At 37.9% G+C, this 24327-nt stretch overlaps 1 protein-coding gene across 12 annotated transcripts in view; it reads left to right on the forward strand.

The window, feature by feature from the left end:
• The window catches only part of LOC105489059 (DENN domain containing 4C), a 148222-nt gene that overhangs the window by 101415 nt on the left and 22480 nt on the right, over positions 1 to 24327 (forward strand). For 10 of the 12 annotated variants that reach the window (XM_071077832.1, XM_071077833.1, XM_071077834.1 and 7 more), the window contains 10 exons: positions 729 to 935; positions 3806 to 3934; positions 5088 to 5232; positions 5504 to 5650; positions 10103 to 10225; positions 11699 to 11845; positions 14995 to 16160; positions 20348 to 20525; positions 21705 to 21814; positions 22113 to 22288. In XM_071077832.1, the coding sequence (XP_070933933.1) occupies positions 729 to 935; positions 3806 to 3934; positions 5088 to 5232; positions 5504 to 5650; positions 10103 to 10225; positions 11699 to 11845; positions 14995 to 16160; positions 20348 to 20525; positions 21705 to 21814; positions 22113 to 22288 (2528 nt within the window). The remainder of the gene's footprint in view (positions 1 to 728; positions 936 to 3805; positions 3935 to 5087; positions 5233 to 5503; positions 5651 to 10102; positions 10226 to 11698; positions 11846 to 14994; positions 16161 to 20347; positions 20526 to 21704; positions 21815 to 22112; positions 22289 to 24327) is intronic. The other 2 variants (XM_011753683.3, XM_011753684.3) reach the window with 2 other exon arrangements.

Below are 24327 nucleotides of genomic sequence, written 5' to 3' on the forward strand. Positions count from 1 at the left end.
GTGCAGTGATGCAGTCTTGGCTCACTGCAACCTCCGACTCTCTGGTTCAAACAATTCTCCTGCCTCAACCTCCGGAGTAGCTGGGACCACAGGCACACGCCACCACGCCCGGCTAATTTTCGTATTTTAAGTACAGACCGGGTTTCACCATGTTGGCCAGGCTGGTCTTGATCTCCTGACCTTGTAATCCGTCCGCCTTGGCCTCCCAAAGTGCTAGGATTACGGGCATGAGCCACCGTACCTGGCCAGAAATAGGTCTTTTTTAAGGAACATGTCAGTGAGGGAGTTAACATAGACTGTAGCTTGGGAAGACAGAGTGGAAATCTTGGCAGGAGATAGCCTAGAGCATCTCAAACTTTAGCGAAGGGAAGAGTGAGAAGAATATCACTTTTTCACCCATCAAAAATGAGTTCCTTGTTTGTAAAAGACATGTTATGAGCCATTCTAATACAAAAAGATGAATGATATTTGCTCTTAATTTCTACTCTGTTAAGAGACATATGCTTGCTAACAAATAGTTTTGGTATAGTATGAAATATTATTGTAAATGAATGTTCAGGGGAACCATTAGCACTAATAAGCAGGAAGCTACTCACAAAAGTCAACTTTGAAGTGCTTGATTTTAGGGGTCAAGTTTTACTTAAATTCTCCTCTCCCTTTTCCTTCTCACTTCTTCCCTAACCCTAATGAATTTTAATAAATATCGTAATATTTTATTCTCTTTCTAGGAAATAAAAACAGCTCATAAATTGGCGAAGAGATGTTATACAAATCCATCACAGTGGGCCAAGTGTCTGTTCAGTCATTGTTACAGTTTATGGTTTATTTGTCTTCCGGCCTATGTTAGGGTTTCTCATCCTAAAGTCAGAGCACTTCAGCAGGCATATGATGTACTTATTAAGATGAGGAAAACAGATGTGGATCCCTTAGATGAGGCAAGTATAACAAATTGACATTGTTTCTAAGGTAAATCTTATTTTTGTACTTCTAATAAAATTTGGATCTAAGTTGCTTTAAAGTGTGCCCAAGCATTTTCATTAAGCAGGAAAGATAAAACTATTACTCTGTTACATGGAGCTGATGCTTGTGTTTATTTTTTATTTTACTTATTTATTTGTTTTTGAGACAGAGTCTCACTCTGTCACCCAGGCTGGAGTTCAGTGGTGAGTCCTTGGCTCACTTCAGCCTCTGCCTCCTGGATTCAGACAGCTCTTGTGCTTCCTGAGTAGCTGGAATTGTAGGCACATGTCACCATACCTGGCTAATTTTTTTTTTTTTTTGTATTTTTGATAGAGATGGGGTCTCACCATGTTGGCCAGGCTGGTCTCAAACTCCTGGCCTCAATGATCTGCCTGCCTCAGCTCTCAGTGCTGGGATTACAGGCATGCGCCATCATGTCTGGCCATGTTTGTTATTTTTAAAGAGATGGAGTCTTGCTCCTCTCTCGCCCAGGCTGGAGTGCAGTTGAATGGTCATGACTCACTGCAGCTTTGAACTCCTGGGCTCAAGCAATTCTCCCACCTGTCTCCCAAGTAGCTAGGACTTCAGGCATACAGTCCTGTGCCTGGCGTATGGTTTTTCTTCTTTTGATTTTTTTTATTTTTAAAGAATGGAGCCTAACTTTTTTGCTCAGGCTGGTATTGAACTCCTGGCTCTTGAACCCCCACCTTGGCCTCCCAAAGTGCAGGGACTGCAGGCATGAGCCACTGTGGCTGGCTTCCTTTTGTTCTAACTTTGTTGGGGAGCAGATAGGGAATAGGCTTTTAGTAAGTGGCTTTCCACTAAGGACCTGTGTCCTAAGGTGAGTTATATAATCTATTTAAAGATATATATTAAAAATATATATTTTTATTAAAAAATATTTATACTAAAAAAAAATATATATATATATATTTATACTCGTGCCCAAGCTGGAGTGCAGTGGCACTATCACAGCTCACTGCAGCCTAGAACTTCAGGGCTCAAGCAATCTTCCTGCCTCAGCCTCCCAAGTAGCTGGGATTACAGGTGCACACCACCACATCTAATATTTTAGTTTTATTTTTTGTAGAGATGGGGTCTTGATATGTTGCCTGGGCTGGTCTCAAACTCATGGTGTCAAGCCATCCTTCTGCTTGGCCTCCCAAAGTGCCAAGATTATAGATACGAGCCGCTGCACCTGGCCTATGTAACTTGTTTGTATTTTGGATTATCTATTTGAAAATGTAGCTTTGAGCTTCTCAACTTTGGCACTATTGATGTTTTGGCCCACATAATTGTTTATTTTAGGGGCCTGTCTTGTGTCTTGTACATTGTGTAGGATGTTTAGTAGTATCCCTGGCCTCTACCAACTATATGCCTCTGTTTCCCTGCACAGATCATGACAATCAAAAATGTTCCCAGAGAACAAAATTGCTCCTGGAGAACCACCGAGGTAGATAATAATAGTTAGTACCTTAATTGTAGGTTAGTTTGAAGGTTAAATCACTTAATATACTTAAAGTGCCTGGTTCATAGTAAGCACTCAGTGAATGATGTACTAGGCATTTTCATGCATTTTCTCTCTCAAGCCTTAGAAACCATCCTAAGAAGTAGATACTGATACTATCCAGTTAATGGTTGAGGAAACTGAGGCACTTATTTAGCTTTTTCCAATGCTATTTTTCCCTTAAAAATTTTTTTTGGTGTTAAGATAACTATAAATGATATTTTGAACTAGATTGGAATTAAAAATGAAAAGTCTTTGTTAACAATGTTATAGTATATTTAACTGTCTTCTCATTCTTTTGAAGACAAATCCTATTTGTTCTATAGGCATTTTGGAGATACTGTCTTTAATTCCTTTGGCATTGAATGGAAAGCATAGTGATTGGGGAGAGAGAGACTTTAATTATACTTGATTTTATTTATATTTATTTATTTATTTGTTTATTTAGAGACAGTTTTACTCTTTTCCTCCAGGCTAGAGTGCAGTGGTGCAGTCTCGGCTCACTACAATCTCCGACTCCTGGGTTCCAGCAATTCTACTGCCTCACTCTCCCAAGTAGCTGGGACTATAAGTGCGTGCCACCACGCATGGCTAATTTTTGTATTTTTTTTTTGTAGCGATGGGGTTTCACTGTGTTGGCCAGGCTGATCTCAAACTCCTGACCTCAGGTGATCTGCCTGCGTGGGCCTGCCAAAATTCTGGGATTACGGGCGTGAGCCATTGCCCCCAGCCTCTATCTTTGATTTTAGAAATGAATTACCTCTCAAATTATGAGGAGTAATAGTTTTTCTCTTTGTGGTGATTTAGTTACTCAAACAAATGGAACATGGACACATATGTCTTATATGAAATAGTTAATAATGATGATACTTGCATTAATGAATAGATTTTTGTTTTGTTTTGTTTTGAGACAGAGTTTCACTCTGTCGCCCACGCTGGAGTGCAGTGGTGTGATCTGGGCTCATTACAAAGTCTGCCCCCTGGGTTCAAGCAATTCTCATGCCTCAGCCTCCCAAGTAGCTGGGATTACAGGTATGCACCACCATGCCCATCTAATTTTTGTACTATTAGTAGATATGGGGTTTCACCATGTTGGCCAGGTTGGTCTCAAACTCCTGACCTCAGGTGATGCACCCGCCTCAGCCTCCCTAAGTGCTGTGAGGTGTGAGCCACTGCACCCAGCCTGAATAGGTCTTAAAAATAATTTGCTGAGATGCTCAAAGCAGAACAAAGGAGAAAATACTGCTTTATAGTAACTTCATGGAAAGAATTCAGTAAAATCTCTACAATTCATAGTATACTAATTACTGACACTTCCATTTTTTTTTCTTTTGTTAGGTGTGCTATCGAGTAGTGATGCAGCTTTGTGGACTTTGGGGTCATCCTGTTTTAGCAGTGAGAGTCTTATTTGAAATGAAAACTGCTAGGATAAAGCCTAATGCCATTACTTATGGTTATTATAATAAGGTAAGTAGGATCGACAGTAGGCAAGTTGTGGTGCTTATCGAGAATGATTATTTTGTATAGCTTTTGTTATTCATGAAACTCCTATTAAAGGAGGTTTTGGAATATGTTTATTTTTTTAAAATTGACAAAAAGTATATATATTTTTCATGTACAATATGATGTTTTGAGATATGTATATTGTGGAATGGCTCAATTGAACTGTTAAGTAATTAAAATATGCCTTCACGTACTTACCATTGTTTTGTGGTGAGAACACTTCTAGTCTCTTAGCAATTTTCAAAATACAATCTGTTGTTATTAACTGTAGTCCCCATGTTGTTTAATAGATCTCTTGAATTTATTTCTCCTATCGAACTGAAATTTTGTATCCTTTGACCAACATCTTCCAATACCCCCTTTCCCCTCACCTCCCAAAGCCCCTGGTAACGATAGTTCTAATCTCTACTTTTATGGGTGTCACTTTCTTGGATCTCATATATATGTGAGATCATGTGGTATTTGTCTTTTTGTGCCTGGATTATTTCACTTACTATAATGTCCTCTGGGTTCATTCATATTGTCACAAATGACTGGGTTTCCTTTTGTATTTCAGCCTGAATAGTATTTCATTGTGTATATATACCACATTTTCTTCATTCATACATTGATGAACACTTAGGTTGATTTCATATCTTGGTTATTGTGAATAATGCTGCAATAAACATGGGAGTACAGATCTGTCTTCAATATACTGATTTCATTTATTTTGCATATCTATACCCAGTAATAGGATTGTTGGATGGTATGGTAGTTCTAGTTTTAATATTTTTAGGAAACTCTATACTGTTTTTGAGGAATATTTTTAATGACTGTACTAATTGCATTTCCACCAAGAGTGTGTAGGGGTTCTTTTGTCCACATCCTTAATCAACATCTTTTGTTTTTTTGACAATAGTGATTCTAACAAGTATGAGGTGATAAGATATCTCATTGTAGTCTTACTTTGCATTTCTCTCATGTTTAGTAATGTTTAGCATTTTTTTATATACCTCTTGGCCAGTATAACTGTTTATATTTGTGTGTATATATATAAACATATACACACACATATGTATGAATTTTTAAAATCAGATATTGCTAATTAACATTATTTTTACCCTTATTTTACCTTTAGGTAGTTTTGGAGAGCCCGTGGCCTAGCAGTACCCGCAGTGGTATCTTCTTATGGACGAAGGTACGGAATGTGGTACATGGCTTGGCACAGTTTAGGCAGCCGCTTAAAAAGACTGTGCAAAGGTCACAGGTCTCCTCAATATCAGGTAATACATGTGATTAGAAATATACTTCCTTGCTGAACCATGAGCTTTATAGGCATATGAATTTTTAGCTATGTGAAGTAGAAAACTTAAATTCTGGTAGACATTTTCACATACATTTAAAGACAGATTATCTTAGTCCAAAATTGTTTTTGTTTTTTTCCAGAAATTTAGAAAGTGTTCTGCAACTATAAATGAACTGTGGGTCATTCATGTTTAGTGTAAGAGATTATCAATGCATGAGTTATTGAATTGCTATTGTCCTTATCTTTAGCTCTTCAAAATGTCACAGGTGGAAGTGATGGGGACACGGTGAGCCACGGTAGCGTGGATAGTTCTAATGATGCTAACAATGGGGAGCACACAGTCTTCGTCAGAGATTTAATCAGGCTTGAGTCCATTGATAATCACTCTAGCACAGGTACTAAAATCCAGATTTTACTAACCGTTTACTTACTCTCATGTTAAATCTTTCCTTTTTCAAAAAGCTTCTTCCCTTCTTGAGTTTGTGTGATATGACTACTTTGAAAGTACTGTATACTTACAAGAGAAACAATAGAGTCTGCAGATCACTTCTCTTTACTTCCTGTAGTATAAAATTAGTATGGGAGTGCTGTGCACAGTGCTCTAGCGTGATGCTTCTTTGTATTTGCTTATCATTAATTTATGAAAGTGTATGCTATAATTAGGAATCATGAGTTAAGGAACTTGAAAAGTAGTGACAACTTGCAAATCTTTTAAAAAAATTAAATAGAAAATGTATCTTAAAAATTTAAGAGTATGAATATTAAAGAGGGAAGGAAGTAAGTCACACAATGAGAGAAAGTAATCTCTTTAAGTTACATTTTTTAAGATCTGAGAAGCTGTTGAAGCTGCTTTTATGTACATAGCCATCCCTCTCCTCTGAAGTTAGAAATAAGTGTAACTAAAGTAGCACATTGTGCAGATATATGTGTGTTGCACATCCTTCTTCTTGTGTTGTTTTTTTTGTTGTGGTTGTTTTTAATATCTCAAGCCTTCCTTTAAAAAGAATTCTGGGTCTAATTCCTGTACTTCATCTGATGAACTTGTCTCAATGACTGAAGTTTCCTTTTCTCTGCTCTTTGTTGCTTTGCTTTTTGCTCTGTGCTGTTTCTTGGTGCTGCATTTGTCCTTGGCTGTCATGGTGTGGGGTGCAGACAGACTTGTATGACGTGAAGCTATGGATACACGTGTGCATTAATGCTACCCTTGAATGTTAACCACATCAGGTAATTTCCCATTTATTAGGTTAAATTTTGCTGACATGCAAGGGTGGGGGAAAGACCTTTCATTGTATTTTAAGTATTGTTATTAGTGGTAAACAGTTTTCATTTTCTTGCCTTTTCTCCTTCAGGTAAATGTAATCATATATAGACTCTATTGAAAATATCCAACTAACTTTTCATGGTCAGTTTGCAAAGCATATTTGTTATCTTATTTGAAAATATATTATGCCTTGCTAAAATTCTTATTTTAAGGTTGGTTTGTAGCATCATTGTGACAAATAGTGTTATAGGCATTGAAGAAGTAATTGTTTCAGCTGTTGAGGTGGTGTGGCTATTGCTTTCCAAAACTGATCTTGCTGAATTCTTGTGCTAAAAACAACCTTCATATAATTACAGGAGCATATGTAAATTTGAAAGTCAACATAAAGCTATAGGTTACAATCCTGTTTGTAATTAACTTCCTCAGTTTGCCATCATGTTTGTATATTATATTAACAAATAAGAATTTTTATGAAACTTTTACTTTAAAGCCACCATATTTTATTTCATCTAATATTTTTTCATGATACTTGTAGAAGAAATGGGCTTCATGTATAAAAAACAAAAAACATTTTTTGTATGTAAACGTTTACCAGGAATAGTAATAGATAAACACCTCTCCTCTTATTCCTTCAGAATTTTAAGTTTATCTCATTATAGAGGCAATTTACTCCTTTAATGGAAATACCAGTCTCCTAGTAATCCTGGGTGTTTGGTATAAAGACTTCAGTAGTTGGGCACAAACTTTCAGGTCCCCTTTATTTATATTTTAGCTGCATTTCAAATAACTGAATGCCACATACTGAATTTGCAGTGATGGTGTACCTTTGTAGAACTTCTGACAATGCCATTTCATGCTTTTGGGGTTTTCAGCCCAGATGCTTAAGTTGCTCATTTCATTAAGGATTATCTCGTGGAATCTTTCCACTTGGTACCTGGTACAGAGTGACTTAGCTGTTAGGAGCATGTTTGGTTTTAATCTACCCGGGTCCCAGCCTAGTGTTCATTTCATGGCACCATATTGCTTTACCAGACTTTTTGAGGGAGCTAGTAAAAAAGTGACTGAAGTTAGTCATTCTAAGTAGTAGTATTTAAAGACATTAATTCTTTTGTTGTATGGCAAACCCAGAGTCTGAGTGGCAGTGTAATAAGTGATGGAAAATGGAGGTACTGCATATGTTATTTTATGTGTCCTTTACTGACATCTTTATACTGTTTTCTCTAGTACCTGATCTTAGTTTTGATTTTAAATTATAGAACTTTAAAGTCAAAACAGACTTTTAAAATATTTAAAATAATTTCAAACTTACAGAAAAGTTGCAAGAATAATACAGAAAACTCTCATATCTTTAATCTAGATTCCCTCCTTTTTAGTTTGCCACATTTGCTTTATTATTTTCATTCGGTATGCATACACATACCATTTCTTTTTCCTTTTTTTTTTTTTTTTTTTTTTTGAGACGGAGTCTCGCTCTGTCGCCCAGGCTGGAGTGCAGTGGCGCGATCTCAGCTCACTGCAAGCTCCGCCTCCCGGGTTCACGCCATTCTCCTGCCTCAGCCTCCCAAGTAGCTGGGACTACAGGCGCCTGCCACCTCACCCGGCTAGTGTTTTGTATTTTTTTTTTAGTAGAGACGGGGTTTCACCGTGTTAGCCAGGATGGTCTCGATCTTCTGACCTTGTGATCCGCCCATCTTGGCCTCCCAAAGTGCTGGGATTACAGGCTTGAGCCACCGCGCCCGGCCCCATTTCTTTTTCCTAAATCATGTGAGCAGGTTACATACATCTTGCCCTTTACCTCTTTATTATTTCAGTGGTATTTTCTCTTATATACAACCACACTTTAGTTACCAAATTGAAGAAAACATTGATATACTACTTCATAGTTTATATTCCAAGTTTGTCAGTTATCCCAGTGTTCCTTGTGGTACTTTAACTCCCTTTCTTTAGTCTTTCTTAACCTGGCACAGTTCCTTAGCCTTTTAAAAAATCTTTTATGACCTTGGCCTTTTTGAAGAATTCATAATTATTTTGTGGAATGTTTCTTAACTTGGGTTTGTCTGTTATTTCCTAGCGATTGGGTTATGCATCCATGGGTGTGCTACATAAATGATGTTGAATACTTCTCAAGTTGTCACATCCTACAGGCACACACAGTCTGTCCTTCATCGGTGATATTAATTTGGATCACCTAGTCTCACTATTGTCTGGTTTCTCTGTGCTTAGTTACTATAATCTTTTTCTTCCTCTCAGATAATAAGCTATTTTTGAAAGGACACTCTGAGACAATGTGCTAATATCCTTTCTCATGACACTTTCTCTTTTAAATTTGGCATCCATTGATGATGCTTGCCTGAACCAGTCATTACTGTGATGGCTACAAAGTGGTGATTCTGCCAATTCTATCACTGTTTTCAAATTTAGAAGACGATGTTCTAGTATATGGAAAATTCTCCATTCTCTGTTTTTTTCTTATTTATTATCAGTATGGACTGATGGGTTCCTGTTTTATTCATTGAAGTATAATTCATTACTGCCCTTATTTGGTCCTCAAATTATCCCTGTGTTGGCCAGTGGAAGCTCTTTTAAGCTGTTTTTTATATCCTTTAGATATTCTCCAATTATGTTTCTGAACACTACCTTTTTGGCACAACAAAATGTTCTAGCTCAATCTTATACCTTCTCTGTCTGAGCTCTGGAATCAGCCATTTCTTCAGGGACCCCAGGTTCTTGTTCATGGGGAATAGATTTTAGAAGCCAAGATTTGGGATCACTGTTACCACAGTGTTACTGCTTCTAAACTTTTTTCCTAAACTAGAAAATATGTGTACTGTACATAAAAAATAATTTCAGAATTGTCACACCCATTTCTCTGTGAAAAACAAACCTACTAAGCAGTTAAGGGTTTGACTATTACTCTTAGGCTTATGGTGGATATTCAAAATAATGTGTTCAAAGTTACTTGGATTAGTCCTCCCCTGGCCCTTTCAGTGGGGTTATATTATTCATGGGAAATATAGTTGGCTTCATTTGTTTCCATTTGCATTCAGTTGCACCCCCTTTATCTTACTAATTTTTTTTTAACATGCAGAAGTGTATTGTATCTCCAGAGATAAAAACAATACCATAAGCTATACATAGAGAAGTTTTATCCCTCTTTATTCATTGCATCTTATTTCCCCCCAACCGTGGTAGGTAACCATCTTTACTGTTTCCTGGTTTATTTTTCCTAAATTTCTTTTTGCAAAAGTAAGCAGATGTGTGTGTGTTTTTTTCTTACAGAGAAGGTAGCATTCTGTAGACACTCTTCAAAAGACACTTTTCCAAACATCTTGTCTACATCTTTTTAATTTACAGATGAAGAAATTAAGATGTAGTGCTTCCAAATGTGTTTAGTCTTTGATGTTCCTGTTTCTACTGTTCTTTGTGGCTTATCATTATTTTTTAAATGTTCAGTGTTCCTTGTGTGCTTTCTTGTCTTTTGTCTAACCGTCATTGTATAGGTCAGTGGAATTTTCTTTTGATATTTTATATATGAATTATAAGTATATGAAAACATTTATATGTAAATCTGCATTCTTTTTAACAGGTGGTCAGTCTGACCAAGGATATGGGTCTAAGGATGAACTTATAAAGGATGATGCAGAAATTCATGTGCCTGAAGAACAAGCAACAAGAGAATTGATAACTAAAACAAAAATGCAAACAGAAGGTTAAGTCCTGATATTTACGAACTTTACTTAGAATAATACCTGCATTATTAATAATGAAAAGTTTATCTTAGTTGATAGCTTTGATGATTATTTTCACAAATGTAAGGTCTGGCTCCTAAGATGCTATGTACTTAACAGTACATATAAGGTAGATTTTGGTAGTCTCTGAAGTTTTAAAATTTAAGAGACTTTTGTTTCTTTTTCTTTTTCTTTTTTTTTTTGTTTTAGAGACAGAGTCTTGCTCTCTCGCCTAGGCTGAGTGCAGTGGCGAGAACATGTCTTACTGCAGCCCTGGTCTCCTGGCCTCATGATCCTCCTTCCTCAGTCCCCTGTCAGCTGGGACCACAGGCACGTGCCACCATGCCCAGCTAATTTTTTTATGTTTTGTAGAGACAAGGTCTCGCCATGTTGCCCGGCTAGTCTTGACCTCCTGAACTTAAGTGATCTTCCCGCCTCAGCCTCCCAAAGTGCTGGGATTACAGGTGTGAGCCACCACACTCTGTAGGTCAGCCCTTAATTTTGCAGGAAAGTATGACCCATTGAGGTATTTGCCATATTTACATAGCTACTTTTGACAGAACCAGGACTAAACTTTGAGTCATCAAAACTTCTATTTTAGTGCCATTTTTAATTTTGAAAGGCTCTTTCACTAGCAGTCCTTCAAATATCTAGGTGCATAGTTTTCATTGGTAGGTTAAAAATAGTCTATGTGGGCTGGGTGCGGTGGCTCATGCCTGTGATCCCAGCACTTTGGGAGGCTGAGGTGGGTGGATCATGTGGTCAGGAGTTTGAGACCAGCCTGGCCAATGTGGTGAAACCCCGTCTCTACTAAAAATACAAAAATTAGCCAGGCATGGTGGCAGACACCTGTAATCCCAGGTACTGGGGAGGCTGAGGCAGGAGAATCGCTTGAACCTGGGAAGCGGAGGTTGCAGTGAGCCGCTACTGTGCCATTGCACTCCAGCCTGGGTGATAAGAGCAAGACTCCATCTCAAAAAAAAAAAAAAGTCTATGTGATTTTTCCTGTTTTTTTTATAGGACTCATTAAGGCAGAGATAATTTGTTGTAATAATTTTATGAAAATATGAAGGAATATTTTGGCTTATGGAATAAGAAAGACACTCTTCCTGTTCTCTTTCACAAAAGTATACTTTCTTTAATGTTACTTATTTTATACTCCAGAGTTTTGGAGAATCAAGCCCCTCTCCTGCTTGCCAAGTGATGAGAAGGAGAACTGAAGACCAGAGACTTTATTGATTCACTAAAGAACATTTATGTTAGGATTATTGAATGGTTAAACAAAGCATTTCAGTTAATGGCAGCATTTATGGCATAAAGTAAACCAGACATAAAGTAAAATAGACGCACTGACTGTTGGAGAAAAATACATACAATATGTAAAAGTCAGTATATGGTTTCTGTTTAATATTGGCAAAAGTAGGAATGGTAACATCCAAATTTTTTTTTTCCAGAGGTGTGTGATGCCTCTGCTATTGTGGCAAAACATTCACAACCTAGTCCAGAGCCTCACAGTCCTACTGAATCTCCTGCATGGGGCAGCAGTATTGTGAAAGTTCCGTCTGGTATATTTGATATCAACAGCAGGAAAAGTAGCACCGGTAAGTCTTTACATTTTGGTTATTAAATATTTAAAATAAACGTCTATAGACACGTATGTGTCTTTAATGACATTAAATTTTTGACTTAATTGTAATGAACATGCTAAAGAGCCAGAAGGGACTTTTGAATTCTCTAAATCAGCTAAAGAAATTGAAAATATTGTTATTTAAAGGTGTTTGATTTTTAAAAGGAGTATTTAGTGTGTTTAATTGTTATTTAGAATACCCTTTCCTGTTGTGGTGCCTGTTCTCCATTTGGCCACTCTTTCTCATTTTAGATAATGAGAAAGTGTACTTGTAGGGCTTCCTGTATGCATCATGAACAGAGAGGCAGTGATGTGATCAAATTCCAGAGGGCTTATGAGTGGCCGGTTAATTCCTATCACTGAAGGGAAATGGAAGAAAAAGATTCACGTCATTTCCACTCTACACAGATATGCCAGTGGGTCTTTGATTTTGGCCATTGTTATAGGTACCCCAAGCCACTTTTTATTTGTGATTATTGTACTAAATAACTCTGTGTGTATGACTCCCTTGAATTTGAGTTTTCTACTTTCATTATATATAGGCCTCCCAAGACTCTTCTGGCACACGTCTAAGTATATGATTTTAAAAGACGATGAAATTGGCCTGCATCCTTTGCCCTTCATTAGTGGTGGCTGCAGTTCACTTTTCTAAAGTTGACTGTCTTGTCTGAAGATGTATCTATTGTATGACTTTACAGAAATTAATTTGTTCAGCTTCTTAAACCAATGTAAAAGTACTCCTGTTCTTAAAGTCTTTTCTCTTTGTATTTACCGTGACTCTGAGTTTCACTCATTACTTGTTTAGTTAGTGCTCAAGAGGTGGTGGGGCTAAAGGTTTTTTGAGAAAATAATTGATATATACATTGCAGATCCCATTTTCCCAACCTCTTGATAGCAGAGATGCTGGGGAAAAGGAGGGAAGAGTTTTCTTTGTCAGAGGCTTAGCGTCCTCTCAAAATATTGAACTGGACATTGTGGACTGCTGTGTTTCCTTCCCTTTTTAACTTATTTTCATATTAAGAATGAAGGGTGAGGATAATGGGGCTTTTGTCAGTATAGCAATTTTTTTTTTTAACATCGAATAAAATGTGCTGTTAAATTCCTGGAAATACTGTGAGAACCAATAATATTTGCAAAGATTTGTTTCTCAAATATTGGGAACAGCTTTCAAAGCAGGTACATATTTTGAGTTGTAAAATAGGCTAGTTTAATTCCCATGAAGGCTTAAAAGAATATCTCTAAATGCTTATTCTGATTAATTTATATAATTATGATTATTAGTACTAACTTGAAAGATTAAAAAGAACCTTGAAATCAATCTTGAAGTTTAAAAGAAAGATCTTTTCTAAGACAGCTTTTTTCCTTGAAGCTCCCAGACATTTTTATGCTTTTTAACAAAACAAATGATGTGACTACAGTAAAAAGCAATGGATAAAAAAGAAAACAAAGGAAAAGAAAAACACAAATGAGAATCCTAAATATGAATAATTCAGGCTGCTATACAATTCCATAGACTAGATGGCTTATAAACAACAGAAATTTATTTCCGCCAGGCTCAGTGGCTTATGCCTGTAATCCCAGCAATTTGGCGGGCTGGAGGGGAAGATCGCTTGAGGCCATGAGATTGAGGCTGCAGTGAGCCATGATTGCACCACTATACTCCAGCCTAGGTGACAGAGTAAGGCCCTGACTTTGTTTGTTTTTGAGACAGACTCTCACTCTGTCACTTAGGCTGGAGTGTAGTGGCGCAGTCGTGGCTCACTGCAGCCTCAGCTTCCTGGGCTCAAGCAATCGAGGATTCTCCTGCCTCAGTCCCCCAAGTAGGTGGAACTACAGGCAAGCACCACCACGTCTGGCTAATTTTTGTATTTTTTTTCTGGAGACAGGGTTTCTCCATGTTGCCCAGGCTGGTCTCGAGCTCCTGAGCTCAGGTGATCCACCTGCTTCAGCCTCCCAAAGTGCTGGGATTACAGGTGTGAGCCACCGTGCCCAGCCTGACTCTAACTTAAAAAAAAAAAAGAAAAAAGAAAAGAAAGAAATTTATTTCTTACAGTTCTAGAGTCTGGAAAGTCCAGGATTAGGGTGTTAGCATGGTGAGTTCTGCAGAGGGCCCTCTTCCAGGGTGCAGACTGCTAACTTACTGTATCCTTGTACAGCAGAGAAGGAGAGAGATCTCCTTCTCTAAGGGCTCTAATCCCATTCATCAGGGTTCCGTTTTCATAATCAAATTATCTTTCAAAGGCCCTGCCTCCTAATACCATCACACTGGGGGTTAGGATTTCAGCATGTGGATTTTGAGGGACACAAACATTCAGTCTGTAACAGGAAGACTTAAGTTCTAATAATGATTCAAATAGGAAATAATAGCTTTTGGAGTGAAACAAATTGCATGGTAGCAAAGAGTAAAAGACTGCTTTCTTCTTCCAAAGCTGGGGGAAGCTGCTGTGGCCATTAGCATATTTTTTCTCTACCTGATCAAATAAGACTGACTTCTGTGAAGGCTGGGATTATGTCTGTTTTATTTGCCTTTGTATTCCTAGCACCTCATATAGTGGATACTACTAGACCTTTAGATATTTGTTGAAGAAATGGATATATCTGAGTAATTTTTTAACCACTCAGGTTTTATCAGCCTTCTTAGAATTTTCCAGTGCTAGGCATTCCATTCCGGATTCTTTTACTTTGCAGCAGTAAGACTTTGAGTATAGCAAATATACAATTCCTCTGTGATTACAAATTTGCTTTTTGCAGAGTAGATTCCTGGCAAGTATTTGTTGAATTGGATACAAAACTAAGATGGAAGAGATTCTTTCTTTTTTTGTATTTCAGTGAACAACACAGGTATATCCACCTATCATATGTTGCATGATTTGTTTTTTTAAATGGGTGTTTATATACATACAGGATGAAAGACTGATTATACATTAAAATGTTATCTCTGGGAGGCAGGTTTAAATAGCTCTTCCAGAGCACTTTTTTAAACACCTTCTTTATGGCCTCTAAATTTTCTGGATCTTTTATTCTGAGTATATGTCACATTCATAATCAGGAAAACAATAAACATTTTAATAAAAGTTAACTTGGAAAATAGATTCATCGTTAATATTTTACTTTCCCTTTTAGGTAGTATATCAAATGTGCTGGTTTCTACTCAAGATCCAGTTGAAGATGCAGTCTTTGGCGAAGCTACTAATCTCAAGAAGAATGGTGATAGAGGAGAAAAAAGACAAAAGCATTTTCCTGAGAGAAGTTGTAGTTTTAGTTCTGAAAGTCGAGCAGGAATGTTGCTTAAGAAGAGTAGTTTGGATTCGAATTCAAGTGAAATGGCTATCATGATGGGAGCAGATGCTAAGATTCTCACAGCAGCATTGACATGTCCTAAGACTTCTCCACTTCATATCGCAAGAACCCATACCTTTGAGAATGTTAGCTGTCACCTACCTGATAGTAGGACTTGTGTGTCTGAAAGTACTTGGAATCCTGAGTACAGATCATCTCCGGTGCCAGAGATGCTTGAGGAAAGCCAAGAACTGCTTGAGCCTGTGACTGATGATATACCTAAAACTACTGCAACAGAGGATACATATGAGAGTCTACTAAGTGATAGTAACAGTAATCAGTCCAGAGACTTGAAAACAGGATCCAAAGATCTGAGGAATAAGAGAAGTAGTTTATATGGTATTGCTAAGGAGGTTGAGAGGGAAGATGTTGAAACTGGACTAGATCCTTTGTCTCTTTTAGCCACTGAATGTTCAGGGGGAGAAACTCTTGATTCTGAAGATAAGTTGTTTTCTCCAGTTATTGCACGTAATCTGGCTGATGAAATAGAAAGCTATATGAACCTAAAAAGTCCCCTAGGTAGTAAATCTTCTAGTATGGAATTACATGGAGAGGAAAACAGAGAGTCTGGCATGACTACTGCATTTATTCATGCTCTAGAGAGGAGATCAAGCCTACCTTTAGATCATGGTTCACCAGCACAGGAAAATCCTGAAAGTGAGAAAAGCTCACCTGCAGTGTCCAGGTCTAAAACTTTTACTGGGCGTTTCAAGCAGCAAACCCCCTCTCGAACTCATAAAGAACGTTCAACTTCTTTGTCAGCACTGATACGTTCTTCGCCACATGGCTCGTTGGGTTCTGTAGTAAATTCTTTGTCAGGACTAAAGCTGGATAATATACTCTCAGGGCCCAAGATAGATGTCCTAAAATCTGGTATGAAACAAGCAGCGACTGTAGCCAGTAAGATGTGGGTAGCTGTTGCATCTGCCTACAGCTACTCAGATGATGAGGTAAGAAAGCTTTATGTGTGTAGTCTGTCTGCTATTGGAATGTTTATAGTATCTTTCTAGAAATATATATATTATTGTTAAGAGATTTCTGTGCCCAGGCTGGAGTGCAGTGGCGTGATCTTGGCTGTCTGCAACCTCTGCCTCCCGGGTTTGAGTCATTCTCTTGCCTCACCCTCCTGAGTAGCTGGGACTATAGGGATATGCCACCATGCCCAGCTAATTTTTGTATTTTTAGTAGAGATGAGGTTTCACCATGTTGGCCAGGCTGGTCTTGAACTCCTGACCTCAGGTGATCCACCTGTATCAGCCTCCCAAAGTGCTGGGATTACAGGCATGATCCAACGTGCCTGGCTGATTTCTGGTAACTTTGGTTTTTATATTTTGTGTAGTCTATCTGATATTGGAATGTTTGTATATCTTTTTAAAAATATATGAAGGATTATTAAGAGAGTGCTGGTAACTTTGGTTTTCATATTTAAAAACTATGCATATTTGTTTTGTTTCTTGAAGTAACTTGAACCATATATGTAAGGAAGTTAATAATATAGAAATAGAATATCAGGACCATTTTATAATTCCATAGACTAGTCTAAACTAAAACATGATTTATTTCTTTGAAAGCTCTAATGATTAGTGTTTGAAGTTAATAAAAATGCCATATTATATTTGTGTAGCATTCACTTTTAAAATAATTTTTACCTATGTAATCTCCTTAATACATATAAAGTCAAGCTGAAGCTTAATCCATAGATTTCATACTACATGGCAAAAATAATTGTCTTTAAAAAACGTTATACACATAGAGTTAATCATTAGATCTTTTGGTAAAAATGAAAGTAAGTTTTGCTTGTTTTACAGAAAAAAATTGAAATTTCACCTTGTATGCAAATAATTGTATAGTATTTGAGGACTTTAGTAGATAAGGCAGATACCTACAATGTTTGCTCTCATTATTTAACAGTATGTCCTAGGTACTGTTATAAGTTGTATGTCTGCTTTTATATATTAATATATACAAACATATGTATTTATTTAATTTTCATAGCAACCCCATGAGGGTGGTACTGTTGTTATCCTGATTTTTTAGATGATATTTGAAACTCAGAGAGGCTAACTAGGGAATAGTAGAACTATGATTTGAAGTCAAAGAGATTGGATCTAGAATCCATGCTTTTACCTTAGAAGCAATATCTAAGAAGAAGATACCAAAGAGCAATATATGAAAAGAGGTTCAGGTTGGGGGCTATCTGGAAAAAAAGCAAAGCAGGTGATATCTAAGTTAGGATTTGAAGGATAAATTTGACATTTGGCGTTAAAGCTTTGTAAGAAGAGTGTCAGAAGAGTATATCTAAAAGAATAATGTGAAATGGTATGGAAGCTTAAAGCATCATGCACTTTCAAGATAATATAATCAATTTCAGATTGTTAAAGATCTAAATCGGAATTAGACACATGGGAAAAGACGTTAGACATATAAGCTGGGTGCGGTGGCTCACGCCTGTAATCCCAGAACTTTGGGAGGCCGAGGCGGGTAGATCACGAGGTCTGGAGATCGAGACCATCCTGGCTAACACAGTGAAACTCCATCTGTACTAAACATATAAAAAATTAGCCGAGTGTGGTGGCGGGTGCCTGTAGTCCCAGCTACTCAGGAAGCTGAAGCAGGAGAATGGTGTGAACCCGGGAGGCGGAAGTTGCAGTGAACTGAGATTATGCCACTGCACTCCAGCCTGGGCAACAGAGTGAGACTCTGTCTCAAAAAAAAAAAAAAAAAGAAAAAAGAAATTAGACATATAAGACTTTTATACCATTTGAAGGAATACTTTATAGACAAAATAATAATTGAATTGAAAGTATGGTATTGAACATTATAAATTAGCTATTTCATATTTAAAGAGCTTACAAGGTCAGTCAAGGGAAGGCAAAATAAAATAGCTTCCAAAGTGTCTTAATCTGGCATTATGATAAAAAAGAAAAAAAAAAGAGTGTATCATTTTATTTTATTTTTTGAGACAGGGGCTTGCTCTGTTACCCAAACTGGAATACAGTGGCACAATCATGGCTTACTGTAGCCTCGACCCCCTGGGCTCAAGCAATCCTCCTGCCTCAGCCTCCTAATTGCTAGGACTACAGGCGTGCACCACCATGACTGCTAATTTTTTATTTTTTGTAGAGATATGGTCTTGCTATGTTGCCCAGGCTGGTCTTGAATTCCTGGGCTCAACTGTTCCTAGGTCTCCCAAAGTGCTGGGATTCCAGCCATGAGCCTATGCACCTGGCCTTTGTTTTATTTTTGAAATTTTATTGAGGTTGGTTATGAGGACTCATGTCTGTAATCCCAGCACTTTTAGAGGTTGAGATGAGCATTTGCTTGAGCCCAGGAGTTTGAGACTAGCCTGGGCAACATGGCGAAACCCCATCTATACAAAAAAATTAGCTGGATGTGGTGGCATGTACCTGTAGTCCCAGGTACTCTGGAAGGTGAGGTGGGAGGATAGCTTGAGCCCGGGAGGCAGAGGTTGCGTTGAGCCGAGATCACACCACTGCACTCCAGCCTGGGCGACAGAGACCCTATCTCCCCTACCCCCCCAAAAATTATCTAACTGTTAAAAACAGAAGTACATTCCACAGGGATATTTGGACTTGGAATATATGGCACTGTAAATTCCAAGTCACCGTGGATCTTGTCTTGTCTTTTCATTGTTACAGCCCTGGCACCAGTAAGCAGTACCTGGCAAAAGGCAAATAGGATATACCTAATAAATATTTACAAATTAAGGAATAAATTAAAAGTCTATAAAATGTTTTTAACTTTCATCCACAGTTTAATCTAAGGAAGTAATTAGAAGTGTATGTAAAAATAGAGGAATTTTACCAATGTAATTTATATAAGATTGAAGCATTTTGAATGTTTAAGCAACAGGGGGAGTTAGTAAATAATAGTATATCAGTAAAACAGATTAGTTCACAGGGGTTTAAATAATTAGAAAATTTAATGACATTAAAATAATTACATAAGTACAGGTTAAAAACAATATTCTAATTTGTAAAGATTTATTATATGATTTTATATATATGTTCTAAATGACTAGAAAGATATATATCAAGATTTTGATTATATTCTCTGTTGATCATAAGCGTTTTTATTCCTTGTTTTGCTTATCTGTATTTAATTTTTACAAATCATGTAACATGGTTTTATGGCAAGGAACACACAAATCTTTCGTTTTTAAAGCAAAAAAACCTGATTGTTGAAATGTTTTCAGGCCGGGCGGGGTGGCTCAAGCCTGTAATCCCAGCACTTTGGGAGGCCGAGACGGGCGGATCACGAGGTCAGGAGATCGAGACCATCCTGGCTAACATGGTGAAACGCCGTCTCTACTAAAACATACAAAAAACTAGCCGGGCGAGGTGGCGGGCACCTGTAGTCCCAGCTATGCGGGAGGCTGAGCCAGGAGAATGGCGTGAACCTGGGAGGCGGAGCTTGCAGTGAGCTGAGATCCGGCCACTGCACTCTAGCCTGGGTGACAAAGCAAGACTCCGTCTCAAAAAAAAAACAAAAAAAAAAAAGAAATGTTTTCTACCTCAAGCTTCAACATTCACTTATGTAGTTAAGAGCTACAGCGTTTGAAACTTTATGTTTCGTGGCTCTAATATTGATATTTGTTACTCTGAACATTCAGATTCCTAGCCAAAATTATCACAGCAGCTTTATTTGAAACAACTCATATTATCCATATTTTAAAATTATGTAATTAAAAGTTAAAGAAGTTTAGTAATTTCTGTAAGATTACATATCTAATAAATGGTGGAGAACAAGGTCACAATCTGGCTGTCTAACTCAAAAACCCCTACTCATACAGGGATTCCTGATTCCATTAGAGACAGTGAGCTCCCTAGAATTCTGTTATTTTATAAGATTCAATATTGAGAGACACCCAGACCTCCCACATATACCTGAGGCACACCACGATCTTTTTTAAAGTATTGTTGCTTATGGCTTGAATGTCTTGGAGGGTGGAAGGGAAATTCCAAATAATAGGAGATTTCATGGTTTTGAAAAATGTGGGGATGATGATTTGTTTAAGGATTATAGAGTTTAATTCTGAAAAGGGTAGAGTGAGTATATTTCAGTGGAGAAGGTATTATTTATGTGTGTGGAATTTTTTTTTTTTTTTCAATTAAAGGAGGAAACTAATAGAGATTACAGCTTCCCGGCTGGCCTAGAAGACCATATTTTGGGGGAGAATATATCGCCTAACACAAGTATCTCAGGATTGGTCCCCAGTGAACTTACCCAGAGCAACACAAGCCTTGGCAGTAGCAGCAGTAGTGGAGATGTAGGAAAACTGCATTATCCAACAGGTATGGGGAAGGATTATCCTTTCTTCATTTGCTTTATAATAGTTTTTGCTTTTTTTTTAATTTAAGAGATGGGATTTTGTCATGTTGCCCAGGCTGGTCTCGACCTCCTGATCTCAAGCAATCTGCCTGCCTCAGCCTCCCAAAGTGCTGAGATTACAGGCGAGAGCCACGGCGCCTGGCCTGCCTTTGCTTATTTTAATTTAGATGCCTGTAACTCCCCACTCAATAAGCCCCATTTGTTGAGATGATTGAGAGATTTTAAATAGTAGCCGCCTTATGATCTATTCTGATCTTCTATGATTTATAACTGCTGTGGTCACCTACTGCCTTTGTTTAGTTGTATATATTCGTGGATTATATCATTAGTTCTCAAACTTTGGCATGCATCAGAATAATCTGGGGAATTTGTTTCAAAATATATGCAAATATCCAAACCTAACGCTAAAACTTCTGAGATTGAATTTGTGAGATGGGGCCTTGGGAATGTGTATTTTTAAGCAGTTCTCTGGGTTAATCAGATGTATACCAGAGTTTGAGAATCTCTAGGAGGTGTCATTGAAGTTTCTTACTCCATGCTACTTTTTAAAATTATGATTCTGTTCTTTTTCTCTGACTTTTTACTATAAAAATTTCAAATGTCCGAGCCAGGAATGGTGGCTCATGCTTGTAATCCTAGCACTTTGGGAGGCCGAGGCGGGTGGATTGCCTGAGTTCAGGAGTTCGAGACCAGCCTGGGCAACACAGTGAAATCCCATCTCTACTAAAATACAAAAAAAATTAGCTGAACGTGGCAGCATGCGCCTGTAATCCCAGCTACTTGGGAGGCGGAAGCAGGAGAATCACTTGAACCCGGAAGGTGGAGGTTGCAGTGAGCCGAGATTGCACCATTGCACTCCAGCCTGGGCAACAGAGTGAGACTCTGTCTTTAAAAAAAAAAAATTTTCAAATATCCTGAAAAGTTGAAAGAATTGTATAATGAACAGTTATGTATTTTCCACCTAGATTTAATTAACTATTGTTAACTTTATCTCTTTCTATGTATGCATACATTTTTATACTGAGCCACTTGAAAAACAATTTCAGACTTTATGATATGTTCCCCCTAAATACTTTGGCACGCATTTTCAAAAAACAAGGACATTCCCTACCTAAGGTGTTATGATGTTTATTCCTTTGTAGGTGAAGTTCCATTTCCAAGAGGCATGAAAGGGCAAGACTTTGAAAAATCAGATCATGGTTCTTCTCAAAATACCAGCATGTCTAGCATCTATCAGAATTGTGCAATGGAGGTAAAAGTTCTATATTCAGTTCATGATAAAGTAGCTGTAAGCATATTTTTATTGCAGAATGGCATTTAACAGGATTCTGTGACACCCTTGTGGACAGTATAATAAGTCATTTTGTTGAATTTACTTGATGTCTTATGTAAGACAATGAACTGATAGTTTACCTGTGAAATAAAAGAACTGTTATTAATAATTCCAAATTTGATCAATAGAATAAATGAAATCCCATTATCTCAAGAGAATGCCTGTTAAGATTAATTTTTATTAAATGGTCTCAGTATCTGCATTTTTCTGTTTTTAGGTTTTGATGTCCAGTTGTTCACAGTGTAGAGCTTGTGGAACTTTAGTTTATGATGAAGAAATTATGGCTGGATGGACAGCAGATGACTCAAATTTGAATACAGCTTGTCCATTCTGTAAAAGCAACTTCTTGCCTCTTCTCAATATAGAATTCAAAGATTTGAGAGGTTCTGCAAGGTTAGTCTTAAAAAGCTCTCTCAAGAAGTAAGTACCCTCAAAAAACATGAGTTCTGGGAGAAGAGCGAAATATTCATGGTATGCTCCAGGTTTGCCTTCCTGTCTGTCCTTCACCTTCAGTATTTGAGTAGCAAATGTTAGTAATGTGGGAGTCTACTTTACCATGTTATTTAAAGTAGGATTATCAGCTGGGCTCCGTGGCTCATGCTGTAATCTCAGCACTTTGTGAGGCCCAGGTGGGAGAATTGCTTGAGGTCAGGAGTTCAAGACCAGCTTGGGCAACATGGCAAGACCCTGTCTCTACAAAAGATTTTTTTAAAATTAGCTGGGCATGGTAGTGTGCACCTGTGGTAGCAGCTACTAGGAAGGCTGACACAGGAGGATCTCTTGAGCCCGGAAGTTTGAAGCTGCAGTGAGTATATATTTTAGAAGAAACAAAGGGGAAAAAAAGGCTTCAATTCTTCTCTTGTCACTTGCACTTCCTAGTAGTATTCTGCGCAGTTAAATGACCAAATTCTAGGCAATAGAAAGGAGACTAGCTGATCTATAGTTATACATTAAATAATTGAGAATTTGGTTAACTCTGTACTGACCTAAGGAATTATACTTAATATTCCGTTCGTTTTATGGAACAAGTTGAACTTTTTATTTCCTGCCTTTAGCTGCTTTATAAAAAATACATTGCCAGGTGTGGTGGCTCACACCTGTAATCCTAGCACTTTGGGAGGACGAGGCGGGTGGATTGCCTGAGCTCAGGAGTTCGAGACCAGCCTGGGCAACATGGTGAAACCCCGTCTCTACTAAAATACAAAAAAGTAGTCAGGTGTGGCGGCATGTGCCTATAGTCCCAGCTACTTGGAAGACTGAGGCAGAAGAATTGCTTGAACCTAGGAGGCAGAGGTTGCAGTGAGCTGAGATTGCACCACTGCACTCCAGCCTGGGTGACAGAGCGAGACTCTGTCTCAAAAAAAACCCAAAACATTTAGGCTGGGCACAATGGCTCATGCCTGTAATCCCAGCACTTTGAGAGGCTGAGGCAGGTAGATCACTTGAGGTCAGGAGTTTGAGACCAGCCTGGGCAACATGGCAAAACCCCATCTCTACAAAAAAATACAAAAAGTTAGCCTGACACCATGGCACATGCCTGTAGTCCCAGCTACTCAGGAGGCTGAGGCAGGAGAATGATTTGAACCCGGGAGGCGGAGTTTGCAGTGAGCTGAGATCACACCATTTCATTGTAGAGGTGTTTCTTCTCTGTTTTTAGTTTTAGCTTCAGGTGTGGAGCTAAGTCAAATCATACTCTTTAATTCCTGACACACTATCATCTTTGACCTGTGCAAAGGCCCTCTTGTATTTATCCTTCTTTCCTCATTCCCACCCTCATTCCCTCGTTCTACAATGACACTGACTCTGCTAAGTGTCATATATCTAACTTTATCTCTTTTTATTACTAGTTTAAAATCTGAGTTACTATATGTACATCTAGTTTGTTCCTTTTCTCCTACAGAAAGTTAATATATCTTTCTACTTATCCATTATTCTAGTGTTAGATACTTCAGTTGCTTTCAGTTCTCTATTACTACACACACCACTGCAGTAATGCAGTGTACTGCAAAATACATACCCCTTTTGAACTTGTGAAGTAGTTTCTCTAAAAAAACAATAATCCTTGGAGTAAGATCATTTTCATACATGATTTTAGTAAACACAAAATACTGCTTCCTAGATGGCTACACTCCCACAAATAGTACCTAAGAATTCTCATTTCTATATAGCCATACCAGCATTTGGTATTATCACTTTTTAAATTTTGGCGTTGTTTGAATTTGTCTCAGTACTGACAAATTTGAGTTTCTCTTCATTACTTGTTATTCTAGCCTTTTTTTTTTTTTTTTTCGAGATGGAGTTTCACTCTTGTCACCCAGGCTGGAGTCCAGTGGCACGATCTCAGCTCACTACAATATCTGCCTCCCAGGTTGAAGCAATTCTCCTGCCGTAGTCTCCCGAGTAGCTGGGATTACAAGTGCCCACCACCATGC

The sequence above is a fragment of the Macaca nemestrina genome, chromosome 14 (assembly GCF_043159975.1).
Source record: "Macaca nemestrina isolate mMacNem1 chromosome 14, mMacNem.hap1, whole genome shotgun sequence".
NCBI lineage: Eukaryota > Metazoa > Chordata > Mammalia > Primates > Cercopithecidae > Macaca > Macaca nemestrina.